This window comes from Prionailurus bengalensis, chromosome A3 (assembly GCF_016509475.1).
Source record: "Prionailurus bengalensis isolate Pbe53 chromosome A3, Fcat_Pben_1.1_paternal_pri, whole genome shotgun sequence".
Classification (NCBI taxonomy): Eukaryota; Metazoa; Chordata; class Mammalia; order Carnivora; family Felidae; genus Prionailurus; species Prionailurus bengalensis.
Window position 1 is genome coordinate 100891402 of NC_057354.1, and position 14173 is coordinate 100905574.

The 14173-nt window shown below is 40.4% G+C and overlaps 1 protein-coding gene and 1 non-coding gene across 3 annotated transcripts in view; both read left to right on the forward strand.

Annotated features, from left to right (window-relative positions):
- Window positions 1–14173, forward strand: part of PTCD3 (pentatricopeptide repeat domain 3) — a 28042-nt gene that overhangs the window by 12757 nt on the left and 1112 nt on the right. Inside the window, exons 8-22 of one of the 2 annotated variants that reach the window (XM_043603901.1) lie at window positions 276–391; window positions 1851–1918; window positions 3288–3375; window positions 3774–3834; window positions 4131–4216; window positions 4891–5035; window positions 5955–6005; window positions 7783–7872; window positions 8337–8365; window positions 9323–9429; window positions 10432–10510; window positions 10604–10694; window positions 11570–11655; window positions 12183–12331; window positions 13793–13834. In XM_043603901.1, coding sequence (XP_043459836.1) covers window positions 276–391; window positions 1851–1918; window positions 3288–3375; window positions 3774–3834; window positions 4131–4216; window positions 4891–5035; window positions 5955–6005; window positions 7783–7872; window positions 8337–8365; window positions 9323–9429; window positions 10432–10510; window positions 10604–10694; window positions 11570–11655; window positions 12183–12331; window positions 13793–13834 — 1288 coding nt within the window. The remainder of the gene's footprint in view (window positions 1–275; window positions 392–1850; window positions 1919–3287; window positions 3376–3773; window positions 3835–4130; window positions 4217–4890; window positions 5036–5954; window positions 6006–7782; window positions 7873–8336; window positions 8366–9322; window positions 9430–10431; window positions 10511–10603; window positions 10695–11569; window positions 11656–12182; window positions 12332–13792; window positions 13835–14173) is intronic. The other variant, XM_043603902.1, reaches the window with a different exon arrangement.
- Window positions 13260–13396, forward strand: LOC122467440. Its single transcript, XR_006292968.1, has one exon. It is a non-coding gene; the product is annotated as a small nucleolar RNA SNORD94 (small nucleolar RNA).

Genomic DNA, 14173 nt, shown 5'->3' on the forward strand with positions numbered 1-14173 from the left:
TATGTAAAATAAGTGAGCACACACAAAGGTCAGGCTTTGTCTTGTGTTTTAGTCTCTCATGTCAGATCACACAGTAGGGATGGTGTCCCTGTCTGCATCACTCCAGGTGTTTGAGTTGATGTGGAGTGCATACTCATGCATTCTTAGGATGGTGGTTGCCACTATATATGTAGGCAAGAAAGTCACAGGTTATAGAAAGTGAAGAATTTTAATCCAGTGAGCTTTAGTTCTTTGATGTTTTAAAGTTTTTTTCCCCCTTTTTCTTCTACCCACAGGAACTGCTGTATCTCTGGAAACAAGTAATAGTCTCTTGGATTTGTTGTGTTATTATGGTGACCAAGAGCCTTCAGCTGATAATCATTTTCAGCAAAGTGAAAAATCAGAAGAATTGGTAATGGCTTTTGGCAGTGATTCTTAAAATTTCTTTTGGTAGTAATTTCATGTCAAAGTGAGGCAAGTTCTTATGCCTTATGTGTTAAGATAGTAGAGATTTGTTCTGAGATGTGATGTGTTATACTAGCTTTGATAAAAAGTGGTATGGAGGAAGAAATATTTAAACAATTATTTTAATTTCGGTTCCCTTCTTAAAAATATTTTGACCTTGCCTTCCGCATGCAGCTAAAGCTTTGACCAGAAATGTTTAGGAAGCCCCTCTTTTACTGTTACGTACAGTGACCACATGATGTGTAAGGAACAGGGAAAGACCCCCTGATCCCAGTCCCCTCAAAAATGCAAACATATGTGGGCATATAGTGAGCGTATGTGCTGGGGGTATATAGAACAGGATTGTGCCAAGGGCTGGCCTGTTGATAGTGAGTCCTATCTGACTTCTCAACCCAAGAGTTTTACTTCTGGAAAAAGATCCCAAGGGCACCCCTGGGTCCTGTGCACAGAGATTATATACGTCATTTTTATAATGTATTCATACTTAAAATTGCAAAAATGTGGAACACAGGCTGGATGTCCAATAGCATATGACTGAACTGTGGTATTGTGTGGTGTTGGAGAAGACTAGGTCTGTTTGGCTGTGGAAAGATGGATCTTACATTAATAAGTGAGAAAATAGGCTAGACAACATTCCATTTTTATAAAAGTATTTCCATATGCATGAGGGGAAAATGAAAAGTGCTTTTCTTTCCATAAATGTCTAGTTTTCCTCCACCAGATGTGCATTATTTACATAAAAAAAAGTCTTTTAAAACATGTAGGCAGAGGGTTGCTGTCAGACACTGACTTCTAGAGTCTTCTCCTAGGCTCCCTGGCCTGGCTGGCCCTCTGCCCGCCTTGCCCCAGCTGTAGAGGCGGTGTGGACCTGCACAGGGCCAGCCCAGCCTGCCTCACAATACAGCAGCGTCACCAAGAGTGGGGTTTATAAATCAAGGACATGACGTTACTAGTCTTTAAAAAGAATCTTAGCTTGCGTTGGATTAGTGTTAGACATTAGATCCCATACCCGGACATGTCCTTTCTTGCTTTTACCTAATGAACAATATTTCTATGTGGCCCAAGCCAGATACAGCCAGATCAAGCCAGGCTCTGTTGTTTGGCTTTCCAGTTTCTCTCTCTGGGCTAGGCTGTACAGGGTAATGACTTTATCTCTTCTCCAGGCTGTCATTTCTTGCTTTAAGGGCCAGCTTTACTTTGCATCTCTAAGTGAACTGATTTACGCTTTAGGAATTATCAGTTTTTTAAATGAACATTTACTGGAGTTTTCCTTCACCTTCTGTTGGATCTGTATTTCTTTTATTTTTCTAAAGTTTCCTTCGCCTTTCTGTTTTTAAGTATTCTAGGCTAGGAGAATGCATTCTGCTGTCATATTTTGTTTTATTTCTGTTGATGGTTCATTTCAGGAAGAGGCCATAGAGGAAAATAATGAAAAATCTAAGAAGGCTGGCCATCAATTTGGAGTTACGTGGAGGTATGTTACCCATCGTTAAACCTTGTAGTGGGGTTTCCATTTGTGCATGGAATGTTTCCTGTCATCCCCTCAAGATACGCTCCTATGGTTTTCTAAGATGTTTGTTTTTAGCATACAATATAAATATCACAATTGGTACTCCTATGTGTTTAGACCTCATTTCATAAGATCTTTACTTCTAACCAGCAGTATGAAGTTGACACTTCATTCTCCACCCCACCCATTTAACTTCATGTCCCCTTTACATGGTATTGGTTCCTTGGTTAGTTTCATCAGTGTCCTTCTGTGCAATATATACCTGTCACTCTGAAAGATTGGATAATTTGTTTACATAAGAATACACATAACACAACAGTGTAGTTCTAAATGAAGATTGCTGGTCAGCAAGCAGAAATACTCAACATTTCCAAACAAAAGGTAACATTTAACATTTGAGAAATTTAAGTGAGTAGGAATGTTTGAGTAAAAGAAAAGTATTTCACAGGGACATCTGGAGGAGGAAAGTTACTATTAATATCAAAAGTCTTTTTGGAAGTGTTAAACAGAATCCGGTATTTTAATAATTTTCCATAGTAGTTAAGAGCATGGACCTTGGTATATCATCCTGGCCCAAATCCTGGTTCTGATTTCCAGGACCTATTTGTAAGAGACAGAATCAAGGTACAGCATAGTCTGTATAACATGGATTATCTTTATTCATTTATTTGTTTTAAAAAAAATTTTTTTTTAACGTTTATTTATTTTTGAGCCAGAGACAGAGCATGAACGGGGGAGGGTCAGAGAGAGAGGGAGACACAGAATCTGAAACAGGCTCCAGGCTCTGAGCTGTCAGCACAGAGCCTGACGCAGGGCTCGAACCCACGGACTGCGAGATCATGACCTGAGCCGAAGTCGGACGCTTAACCGACTGAGCCACCCAGGCGCCCCTATTTGTCTTTTTAAAGGAAGAAGGAGAGTAGATACGCCCGAGTGTGACATGTACACATGCTAGAATACAATAGATTCTGGAGAAACTACTTGCCTGTGGTTGCCTCTGGGGAATTGTATATGGTTGAAGGAGTGTGGGGAAACTTCACTGTGTACTCTTTGCACAGTTGGCTTTTTTGTTTAGTGTTGTGAGTATATATTACTTTTTTGTAAAAGTTCTGGTTCTGTCACTTAACCTGCCAAGCCGTGGACAACTTGAGGTTTTGGAGCCTCAGTTTTTCCCATTTTTCAGAATGATAACCATGTCTTTCATGCACGTGGTGGTAAGAATTTTATGTGTATAAAGTGCTTGGCACAGTGCTTGGAACATTGTAAACTCAGTAAATTGTGGTAGCTGTTGGTTTTTCCAGTTTCCCTGGTTGACTATTCTTCCTGTGTCTAGGGCAAAAAACAATGCTGAGAGAATCTTTGCTCTAATGCCAGAGAAAAACTCACATTCCTACTGCACAATGATCCGAGGAATGGTGAAGGTAACATGTATTTATTTCTGTACTATTGTCTTTAATTTCCACTAAGTCAGGAATTTTTAGTCTCAGAACTATTGTTCACTGGGCCAGAAAATTTGTTGTCTTGGGAGCTCTCCTGTGCATTGTAGAATGTTTCATACTTCCCTGTTCTCTACCCAGTGCATGTCAGTACTGCATCCTCCCCAGCCCCCAGTTGTGACAACTAGAAGTATCTCCAAGAATTACCAAATGTCACCTGGGAAGCAAAATTGCCAGGCAGTAGAGTATGAACTTCATGAGAACTGAGACTTTGTTCGTTTCGTTTATTACTGTATCCCAAACCCTAAAACAGTAGACATTGCAACTGTTTCTTAAGTAAACAAGTTGGATGATATTTAAGTTTTATCCTTACTGTCTTCCAGCACCGAGCTCTTGTGCAGGCATTAAACTTGTACACTGAATTACTAAACAACAGACTCCATGGTAAGTGTGTTTGGAGAATTTCCCTCCCTCCTTCCTTTTCTTCCCTTAGGAGTCTGTAGATCTTCGAATCCATGAAATTTTTGCATCTTGCCTCAATCATGGGCTCACTTTTAACCTTGTGGTATTGGTGGTAAAAGCAGGAGGAGAGTTCCAGAGAAGGGAGAGAGTGTCTCGTTTTGTGAGCACATGGTAACGAGCCAGGAGCCATATGGGCATTACTGCTTTGCCTTAAACTAAGCTATTTAGGGATAAGTCTTGAACCCAAGTTTTGTTAAGGTGGTTTTCCTGTTTTACAGCTGATGTGTACACCTTCAATGCATTGATTGAGGCAACAGCATTGAGCATGAATGAGAAATTGGAGAACAAATGGAATAAGATACTGGTAAGGGGAAACTGTCATTTTGTCTCCTAATATGCCTAAAGTATCCTTTCCTAGAAATACAGGGGGTAGAGATTGAGCATTTTCATGGCAGATACTGCTCTGCTGGGTACTCAGCGGTTACTTGTTTATGCCCTCCTAGCAACCCTGTAGTTTAAATAACTGTGTCTTATATGTGAGAAGAAAAAGATATTAGACGCAGAGTCGATGGCTAGAATTCACAAACACCTCTGTTGCTTTATTTCTCATAGTATGTAGTTTTTTTTATTACAAACATAATGCATATTTCCTGAAACATTTGTATCTGGTAAGTTTGAAAAAACTTACTTGGGTTGTATTAGGGATAAAAATGTTTTTGTTTTTATACCATACTGTTCATTTAAAAAAGGAAAACAGCCCGGTTCATTCTAGTCTATGCTTTTGCTTTATGAGGCAGGGGGCGAAGACAATTGGACACCTTGATCAAGCGAGGTGCGGTGACTGAATAGAGTGAGTTCTCTAAAAGGCAAAGTCACTGGCCCTGCTAACTAATAGATAATTCTTAAATTAGGAATATATTTATTAAATTACTTTAGATCTAGCCAGAGAATCAAATTATTTTTTAGTGTGTAATATTGGTTTATTGGACAAATTACCTACCCAGGCATAAACAAGACTTAACACTTGGATTTATCTAGGAGCTGCTGAAAGAAATGGCTGCCCAGAAGGTGAAACCAAATCTACAGACATTTAATACCATTCTGAAATGCCTCCGAAGATTTTATTCATTTGGAAGATTGCCAGCCTTACAGACCTTTCGTGAAATGAAAGCCATCGGAATAGGTGAGTATGTGCCCTCATGTCCTCCTCTGGAGACTGGGACGATGCTGACCAGAGATCTTAGATCCAAACAAGCAAAAAAATAGACACTAAACTCTTTTTGCTGTGTGCGTAATATGTTGAGAATTTCCATTCCCCCATTTGGTACATTTAATTACATGTATTTATTAACGGCGGGAGCTCCGTTATCTTCATGTTCTTTATAGCAAACTACAGTATTCTTTTAATATTTTAGGTAGTTTTCTGTGGATTTCTTTACTCTGGGGAGAATTGTTCGCTTGAGTTAACTAGTTTTAAATCCCATGCACTTGCTAGCATAATTGGGTATTTGAACCCAAATGTACTATTGTATTATGTAATTTTCAATAAAATTTTTTTAAATTAATTTATTTATTTTGAGAATGGGAGAGCAGAGAGAGAGAATCCCAAGCAGCCTCTATGCTTGCATGCTCCATGCTGTCATCTTGGAGCCCAATGCAGGTTTTGATCTCACAACCTTGAACCTGAGCTGGAATCAAGAGTCAAGACTCTTAACTGACTGAGCCACCTGGGCAACCCTAGTTTTCAGTAATTATGAAAGGTTGCTGGGGACCTGTTCACTTTAGTATGCTTTAGTGCTCTTGAATAAAGAATCCTAGTACAAAGTACATTAGCTATAACATTTTAGTTAATATGTGTCAAGACTTTCTAAAAGTGTTTCTCACTGTAATCAAATGACGCTAATCAAACGTTAACGTTAATCAAATGAGCTAGGAAATATCTTCAGAGGAATAGAAATGCATCTTTTTGTTTGAAATGCATCACCTTTTATTTAAATACCAAAATCGGTGTGTTTTTAGTTAACTGTGCCTCAGGAAGCTGTATTTTGGATATTTGTGTTTGACTTATTTCTTACTTTTTTCTATCCACCTGGTAATTTGAGAACCCTCACTTGCAACATACCACTATATTATTCAGCTGTTTTATCAACATGGTATGTATGATGTTATACATGGTATGTATTATATTAACTTTTGTAGAAAGTTGACCCAGCTCCTTTATGTTTATGTGATTAATTGTTGTGGGCTACCTTCACTGCATATGGTTTAAGAATAGAGAACTCACAAATTACAGTATCCTATAACCTTAGCAAAAAGTTATTCTTGAAGGAAGTAACCTTGTTTGTTACATAAAACTTGAGCTGGAGGGGAAATGTTATTAGTACATTAAATGTACTAACAGTGTTGATGTGCAATTAAAAATGGTCAGAAGGTGTGTTAGTCTGGAGTTCTTTTGCCTCTGTACAGCTGTGCTTTCCAGTAAAATAGCCAGTAGCCACACTTGTTTATTTCATTAAAATTAAGATTCCTTTCTTGCATTAGTACTAGGTAGCCCCATGTGACTGCTGGCTCCTGTATTCAATGATGCAGCAAGAGAACATGTCCGTTTTTACGGGGAGTTGTTGGCCATTGCTGTTCCATACCTGAGTTGAAATTTTACCTGTCGTCTCCCAGCTATGCCAGAAGGGCCTGGATACCTATCCTGATAAATGCTGTCAGGCTGTGATGATTAAGTAAACTGTGCACAGGGTCTTGTACTGGAAGGCACATAATAGGCCATCACAGGCTGTGGGTTCTCGTTTGCCCCGCCCCAACTTGAGAAAGAACCCCTGGGTTCAGAAATGACCATTCCAGTCTTTCTCTCCTGAGATGGACTTTATAAAACAACAGAGGAAAACTTGATTGTGTTTTGGTGGGCTAATTTTACAAGATCCACACTACCTGTGGGGAAGATTTTTATCTTTTAGGGTGAGAGGAGGAGTAATTGACTTTATCTTGGAAATAGGTAGTTTCCACAATAATCGTATCTTCTAAAATTTTACTCAACCTTGGCGACACTGTAGTGAAACTAGTATTTCTGACCCCAGACCCTGTCGGATTTGTCTGTACCATCACACATCACTTGGGGTTCAGTTGCTAACCAGAGTCTGTGGTGGAACACCTGGGAACAGAGGGGCAGACACAGGGGAAGGGGGCCAGCTTGTCTTACACGTATGTAAACTGGCTACTTGCAGGAATAATTTTTCGATGTTTGTTCAAAGGAGAAAGCCTAAAAAATTAAAGGATACATATAAAATTATTATGTAACCAATAAAATGATTTGGAATGCTAGCAAATGGAAACATGCTCGAGGAAATTGTAGAAATGCACCTGTACCACCATTAAAACTACATATTCACTTGTGTGTGGATAAGGTAGGGAACAGATTTGGATGAATAGTGGGATATGTTTGGGAATTGTGTAGATGCGTTTTCTGACCTATTAGTACCACTCAGTTCATGTGATTGTAAAAGGATTGCCTATGTCCGTTATTTCTACTGTTGTTTCTTGGCTTTTTCATCTTGATTATACTTAAAAGCACAAATGATTACTGGCAAAAAAAAAAAACATGTTTGTTTTTCTAAGTAGGCAGTCTTGGTGAGGTTGTGTGTTTCCCGTTTCAGTGAAAGTCAAGTTTGAGACAAGACTGAGGAGGAAGGGAAAGTCTCCGCTGGGAGCACATAGACAAAGACCTGTGACTGTCCCAGATCGGAGAGTTGCACCCTGTACTGTGAACCTCTTCTTTAGCAAGCACGTGCCCCTGCCAGCTGTACACCGTGCGATGTGCTGGGGCAGAGGAGCAAGTGTGGCCCTTTGTGCCAGGTGCTGTGTGGTTGCTAGTGGTACAGAAGGAGAGTACTAATAAGACCTGTGTGCTTTTGTATTCTGCAGAAAACCCTTCAAAAGGATCATCCCTCATAATCTACGATATCATGAATGAATTAAAAGGAAAGAAATTTTCCCCGAAGGACCCAGATGACGGTATGCACAGAATCGCTTGTGTGAGACAGCCTATTTTCTTGTCAGTGATTTAGAGGCCTTGTGATGAGGACAGGGTTTAATTTAAAGTGTGTTTATTTATTTTGGGGGGGAGGCAGAGAGAGAGAGAGAAAGAGAGACTCCCAAGTAGGCTTCACACTGTCAGTGAGGAGCCCAGTGCTGGGCTCAGACTCAGCATCATGACTGAGCCAGTCTGACACTTAACCATCTGAGCCCCCCATGCGTCCCAGAGGACAGGTTTAACTTAGCTTAGTTACCTTACGGGTGGTTATTCTGAGGAAGCCAAAACGTGTGGCACGTTGCTGTATACTTCCCCCTATGGTTTTTATTTCTTCAGGTTTAACTTACACATTGACAGTTGGGTCACTAGGGTTTTTATTAATGCTGCTCACTTAAAAATATATTTTATCCATTGTAACCAAGACTTTGTGAACTTTGATTTTCAGATATGTTTTTTCAGTCAGCCATGAGAGTTGTAAGTACCGCTTCTTATTTTTTGTTTTCCCTTATCCACTTCTTAAATTCATCTGTAACTGGGGTTGGAAGGTGAGGGGGAGGGGCTTTTCCCTGACTATTTTCACTTCCTGAGTTTTCTGTTTATGTCTTAGATTCTGATTTTTTTCTTCTTAAATTCTATACTAACTCACATAGCACTTCTACCCTTTGTTGTATACATTGTTTTTTTTTTTCACACTTCTGTTCAGATAAGGTTTCAGGGTATTTCGTATTTTCCTATTGATGGCCTTTTAAATTGATGTCGGTTGTTTTGAATTCTGGTTTTTCATTTTACGCTAATCAGCGGATGTGGATTAGCACATCCTGTTCCCTAAGGATAATGCTTTCTAAAAGTTTAGTGTGTATCCTTGCAGGTTTTTTCGTTAGGTGTTTTGGAGTTACTTCATGGGTTTTTTGCAAATACAGTGATGCTGGAGTGAGCACTCCATCTGTTTTTATGCACATGATCAAGTGTTTTCATAGGATTGATTTCTAAAGGTGTAATCACTAGACAAAATCATTTTGTGAGGCGCCTGGGTAGCTCCTTCAGTTAAGCATCTGACTCCTGGTTTTGACTTAGGTCATGATCTCACAGTTTGTGAGAATGAGCCCCGTGTTGGGCTGTGCACTGATAGCTCAGAGCCTGCTTGGGATTCTTATTCTCCCTCTCTCTGCCTCTTCCCTTTTTGCATAATAATATTGTATGTATATGTGTATATGCTATATAATATATGAACGTTAAAAAAATTTTTAACTTTCATGGAATTGGGGAGTCTGCTTTCATTTTTTCCCTTCAGTCTTACAACTCATTTGCTGTCAACCAGTAATAAATTGAATCAGCATAAATATTTCCATAAGTAACTACACTTTTTAATGTAATGAGCCACTATTTGGTTGATAAATCTCAGAGTGATGCTTACTGCTTGCAAATTTTCAGTGCTCAGTTCTCAGAGATCTAGAACTTGCTTACCAAGTACATGGCCTTTTAAACACCGGAGACAACTGGAAATTCATTGGACCAGATCACCGGCGTAATTTCTATTAGTAAGTGTGTTAGAAATGTATCCCTTTGGGGGCGCCTGGGTGGCGCAGTCGGTTAAGCGTCCGACTTCAGCCAGGTCACGATCTCGCGGTCTGTGAGTTCGAGCCCCGCGTCGGGCTCTGGGCTGACGGCTCGGAGCCTGGAGCCTGTTTCCGATTCTGTGTCTCCCTCTCTCTCTGCCCCTCCCCCGTTCATGCTCTGTCTCTCTCTGTCCCAAAAATAAATAAACGTTGAAGGAAAAAAAAAAAAAAAAAAAGGTATCCCTTTGCATTATTGGAGCCTCTTTAAAAAGCAACCATCAGTCATTTCTGCAAGTAGGAGACTCTTGGTAGCCCTCCTATGTCATGTCTGCAGGCAGCATGCCCCTAACTTAATGGTACATGTTAATTGAGCACTTGGAAATTGAAGCAGTGGTAAAACTGATTTGCCAGACTGAGATGTCTGGTGTGGATCTTTTAGGATATTTTTCTTTGTAACGCTTCAAACCCACGTGTCTTTTTCCTCCATGGCCTGTTTTATGTTTTTGAATATCTGGCAGGGTAGGTCCCTAAACATTTCAGCGCAGCCTCTTGTTTAAAGATGAAGATACAGAGATGAAGCCCAAAGAGACTCCTTAAAGGAGTTTGACTTCAGGTAGATAAAAACAAGAACTGAAGGAGGCAGCCTGTTAATAGTTGTGTGGTGATTGTCTTCTGTGTGTCCATCTCCTTGCTTCACACTGCGTGCTTTGAAAGTGAATGTGGCAGACCACTCCCTGGGAGCTGAGCACGCTGAGGAGGCAGTCATGAATGACTAGTTGTGCAGAAGAAGGTGTTGATCAGGAAGTCCAGAAAGCATAGTTAGCACCCCCTGGCTCAAGTATTGTCCCATGTAACTTGAAATTGTTTGTTACTTACAAGTTGATTTTAAATTCTGTGTAAGATGTCATCACGTAACAATGCTGTAATTTAATCTTCTGCTGTTAACGCTCTGAGACTAAAACACACCTTTTCTCACCATTACAGTTCCAAGTTCTTCAGTTTGCTTTGTCTAATGGAACAAATTGATGTCACTTTGAAGTGGTATAAGGACCTGATACCTTCAGTAAGATGATTCATTACTTATCACTATGGATGTGCTTGTGGGTATCTTTGCTGGTTAATACTTTAAAAATACATTTGTATTTCTCTTAATCAGGTATTCTTTCCCCGTTCCCAAACGTTGATAGATCTTCTCCAAGCACTGGATGTGGCCAACCGGCTAGAAGTGATTCCTCAGATTTGGAAAGGTTGGTTTCAGCTTGTATGTCCAGGCCCATCTCATTTCATCGTCCTACATTTTGATTAACAAACGTGTTAATATTGTTAGGGACGGAAACTTCTATTTGTCACTAAATTGAATATATATGTAAGTTGAAGTCTGCTTCATGGTCCACTGGCTCATGTTGCACTGCACGAGTAAAAATGTACTGAAAGTGACTTAAATCCATTCCTTTGTGACAGGAATGGTAGAGCTGTGCATTTGTTGTGTGACATGACGGAAGATCATCGCTGATTACATGGCACGCCCTAGATTTAAATTCAGGTCCACAAACGTAATCCACAAAGCCTAGGTTCTGTGTTACTCCTCTGTATCATGCTGCATCGTTGTGACTCAGTTGTTAAGAAGCCACTTGAATTTCTAAGAAGTAGGCATGGTTGTGGGTTTCTGTGTATAAATTGGCTGCAGAAGATGCTGTGTGTGTCCTCTGTTAGGGGACTGTGATTGCAGCATGAGTTCCTGTCAGCTTCAAGTTTCCATGTCCGAACACTGAGACTAGAGCCCTGCCCTACTTCACAGGATTGCTTAAGTGGTTGTTACCTGTTATAAAATATCACTGATCACCAAGTGCTGTAAAAAAAAAGTGTCTTATATCACACGGAGTTGGTAGCTGCTCAAGAGTAGTGCATATGCTGTGGTTCACACTTGACTTGGGAGCAGGTTACTGGCTTCCACTGCTGCTTCTGTTCTTACCATGAATTATCCTAGTGGTGTCCTGGCGGAAAGAGTGTCAGCAACTTTTTTTTACCCACCAAAAACTACAACGGTGGACAAAGGTCTGCCAAAGAGTTTTGGTATTATATGACAGTAATCACTTCTCATTATGTTCCTTTCTGTTTCCAGACAGTAAAGAATATGGTCACAGTTTTCGCAATGCCCTGAAAGAAGAGATTCTGATGCTCATGGCAAGGGATCGGCACCCACCAGAGGTAGGGTATGTCCAAATTCAAGTTAGTTTACAGTATTCAGGTGTGTACTGACCAGTATGTTCTCAGAGGACCCTGTAAATGTAATTTCCTTGGTCTCATCTAGGGAAACCTGGAGAGTTCTGCCACCTAAACCCAGATTTAAAGTCTACATCTAAACATACCCAACCATTAGCAGAATCTCTTCTAAAGTCATCTCATTTCTCTGGTCCAAAGTAAACAACATGAAAATAGTTTCTTTCTGCCCTGACAATAGCTTTTTTTTTTTTTTTTTTTTTTTTTTTAAGTTTCTCTCTGAAAAGAAAACACATGTTCTTTTTGAAAGATGTGGCCAATTTGCAAATTATTTACCCCAGAGCAGGGCAGGGTGCGTTCTTTTTTCTTCACTTTGTTACTTGTGTACCATACATGTGATGTGGTCCAGTGGTAAAATGGATTGCTCAAAAATGTTAACGCTTCAGTGGAGTCTCCTGAACTTAGATTCTCATAAAACCAGTTAGGCAATTCTGCTGATTCTTAGAGCCTCTCAGCTTCAGGTGGCGTTTGCTGACTGTGCTGCCGACATCAGATCTACTTATGAGAGCCAAGATGCCAGGCAGACTGCTCCTGATTGGCCAGCCAACCCTCTGAACTATATAGCTGTCCTCTTTTTAAGGGGAGGGAGGACCCAGGAAGCCTGGTGAGTACAATACCAAAAGCATAAGAAGCCATTTGTACTTGGATCTCAGAGAACATTTGCCCTGGTCACTAGAGTTTTTCTCATCTGTATGATGTGTAATCAGAAGACAAATGAGTTTTCTACATACTGTGTTTTCTCTGGGAACTGCAAATACCAACTGAAAAGGGAACTTTAGGAAGAAGACCAGTATAAGTGTATACAGTGTATTTAAGAAAGGACATGGTTTAATGGGCTAATTTTCTCGTTCTGACCTGTTTTCTGTATCCACGGGCAAGTAAGTCACTTGTCTGTTCACTTAAATAGAGTGATCAAAGAATATTTTTGAAAACGTTTTAGGCATTTGGTTTATCCAAGTGTTTCACTTGGGTGTAGTGGCCCTACCTCCCTGCTTAAAATGCAGGTTGTGCATTTGGACTTTAGGAAACTGGAATTTATAAACATGGCCTTAACTAGAACCATCTTTGGTCTGTGTCACTTCTGTGTGTTCATCAGCACTTCATTCACATACTCATTTTTAGTATTTGTGGATGGAAACTTTACATGAGTTCCTTTTTCCAAAAGCAGAGAAGTCAACAAAAGAATACTTTGTAGGAGTGGTCATAGTTAGGTGGTGTTGCTACATTTTGTTCTGGAGAGATGTATATTCTAACAGTAAGTGGAGTATTCCACAGTAAGTAATGTGTATTCTAACAGTAAGTGGAGTACATGTGTATGGCTTTTTCAACACGGGAGAGTAACTTAATTTGAACATAGGATTGCCAGCCCAAAATGTGGCCGTTCACTATGTTCAGGAAAAGCTGGTGAAGGAAGGCTTTACTGCCTACACTGGTCTTGGGAGTGTAAATCACACACGCGGCCTACTACACTGCTAGTGACCGAAACATTTGGTGCTCAAGTTTGTCAACTCAGGTTGACACTCGTTACGAATCAGGCTATGATGATTGGCGCAGGGGTACGGACCTCAGCTGAGTCATGGGAGCTGAATGTATGTGTTTCTCCTTTGTCCTGCATGTGGCAGGATGCTGGTGAGCACTTACAGGAGACTGATGCCTCAATCTGAGCCTGCTCTTCACAACATAATTCTAGGACACTGATCTCATTCTGGATTTTAAGAGAGGAAAGAGATCATTCTCTCTTGCATCCCTCTCTTCCAACTGCCCACGGGATGTATTCCTTCCCTGGGTGGACTGGAGTGATCCTCTAGAAGAGGAGAGACCCCAGCAATTCTGAACACTGGCAGATCACATTTGCCTGGGAAACTTGACATGTACATATGTGAAGTTTGGAGGAGGGAGTTGAAGCACCCAAGGTGATTTTGATGTGAAGACAGGGCTGGGAGCGAGCAGAACTCACAGACATATGTCTTCAGGGGCTAGCACTGGGAGGAGAAGAGCTATGGTCATCTGATCGCCATGTGTTCTACTTGCATTTATAATCTTGCTCCTGTCTCCTCTTGAATAGGAAAATGTTGGGGCTTTTCAGGAAGCATAATAAGATCCCTGGGTAAGTTGAAGTTAACAGGCCTGCCTGGGTACATCCTAGAATTAACTGCAGGGTCTTAACTCTTACCATGGGGTAATTGGAATTTTTTCACCTGCCTCAGCATTCTGATAGACAAGAAAATGCACAATTGCTCCCACCATCTAGGGCATCCTGAAACAAGCACTGTTTTTAATCTGTGCTCAGTGATTGTAACACACTGGCAAGGACACCGAATAGATCCTCAATGATGGCATACTGGACCAATGTTCATGATCCCTTTGGCTCTTTAGACTTCATGTAACTTTACCTCCAGAACTACTGTTGAGGATTTCATGACTCAACTTTATAAAATGGTAGATT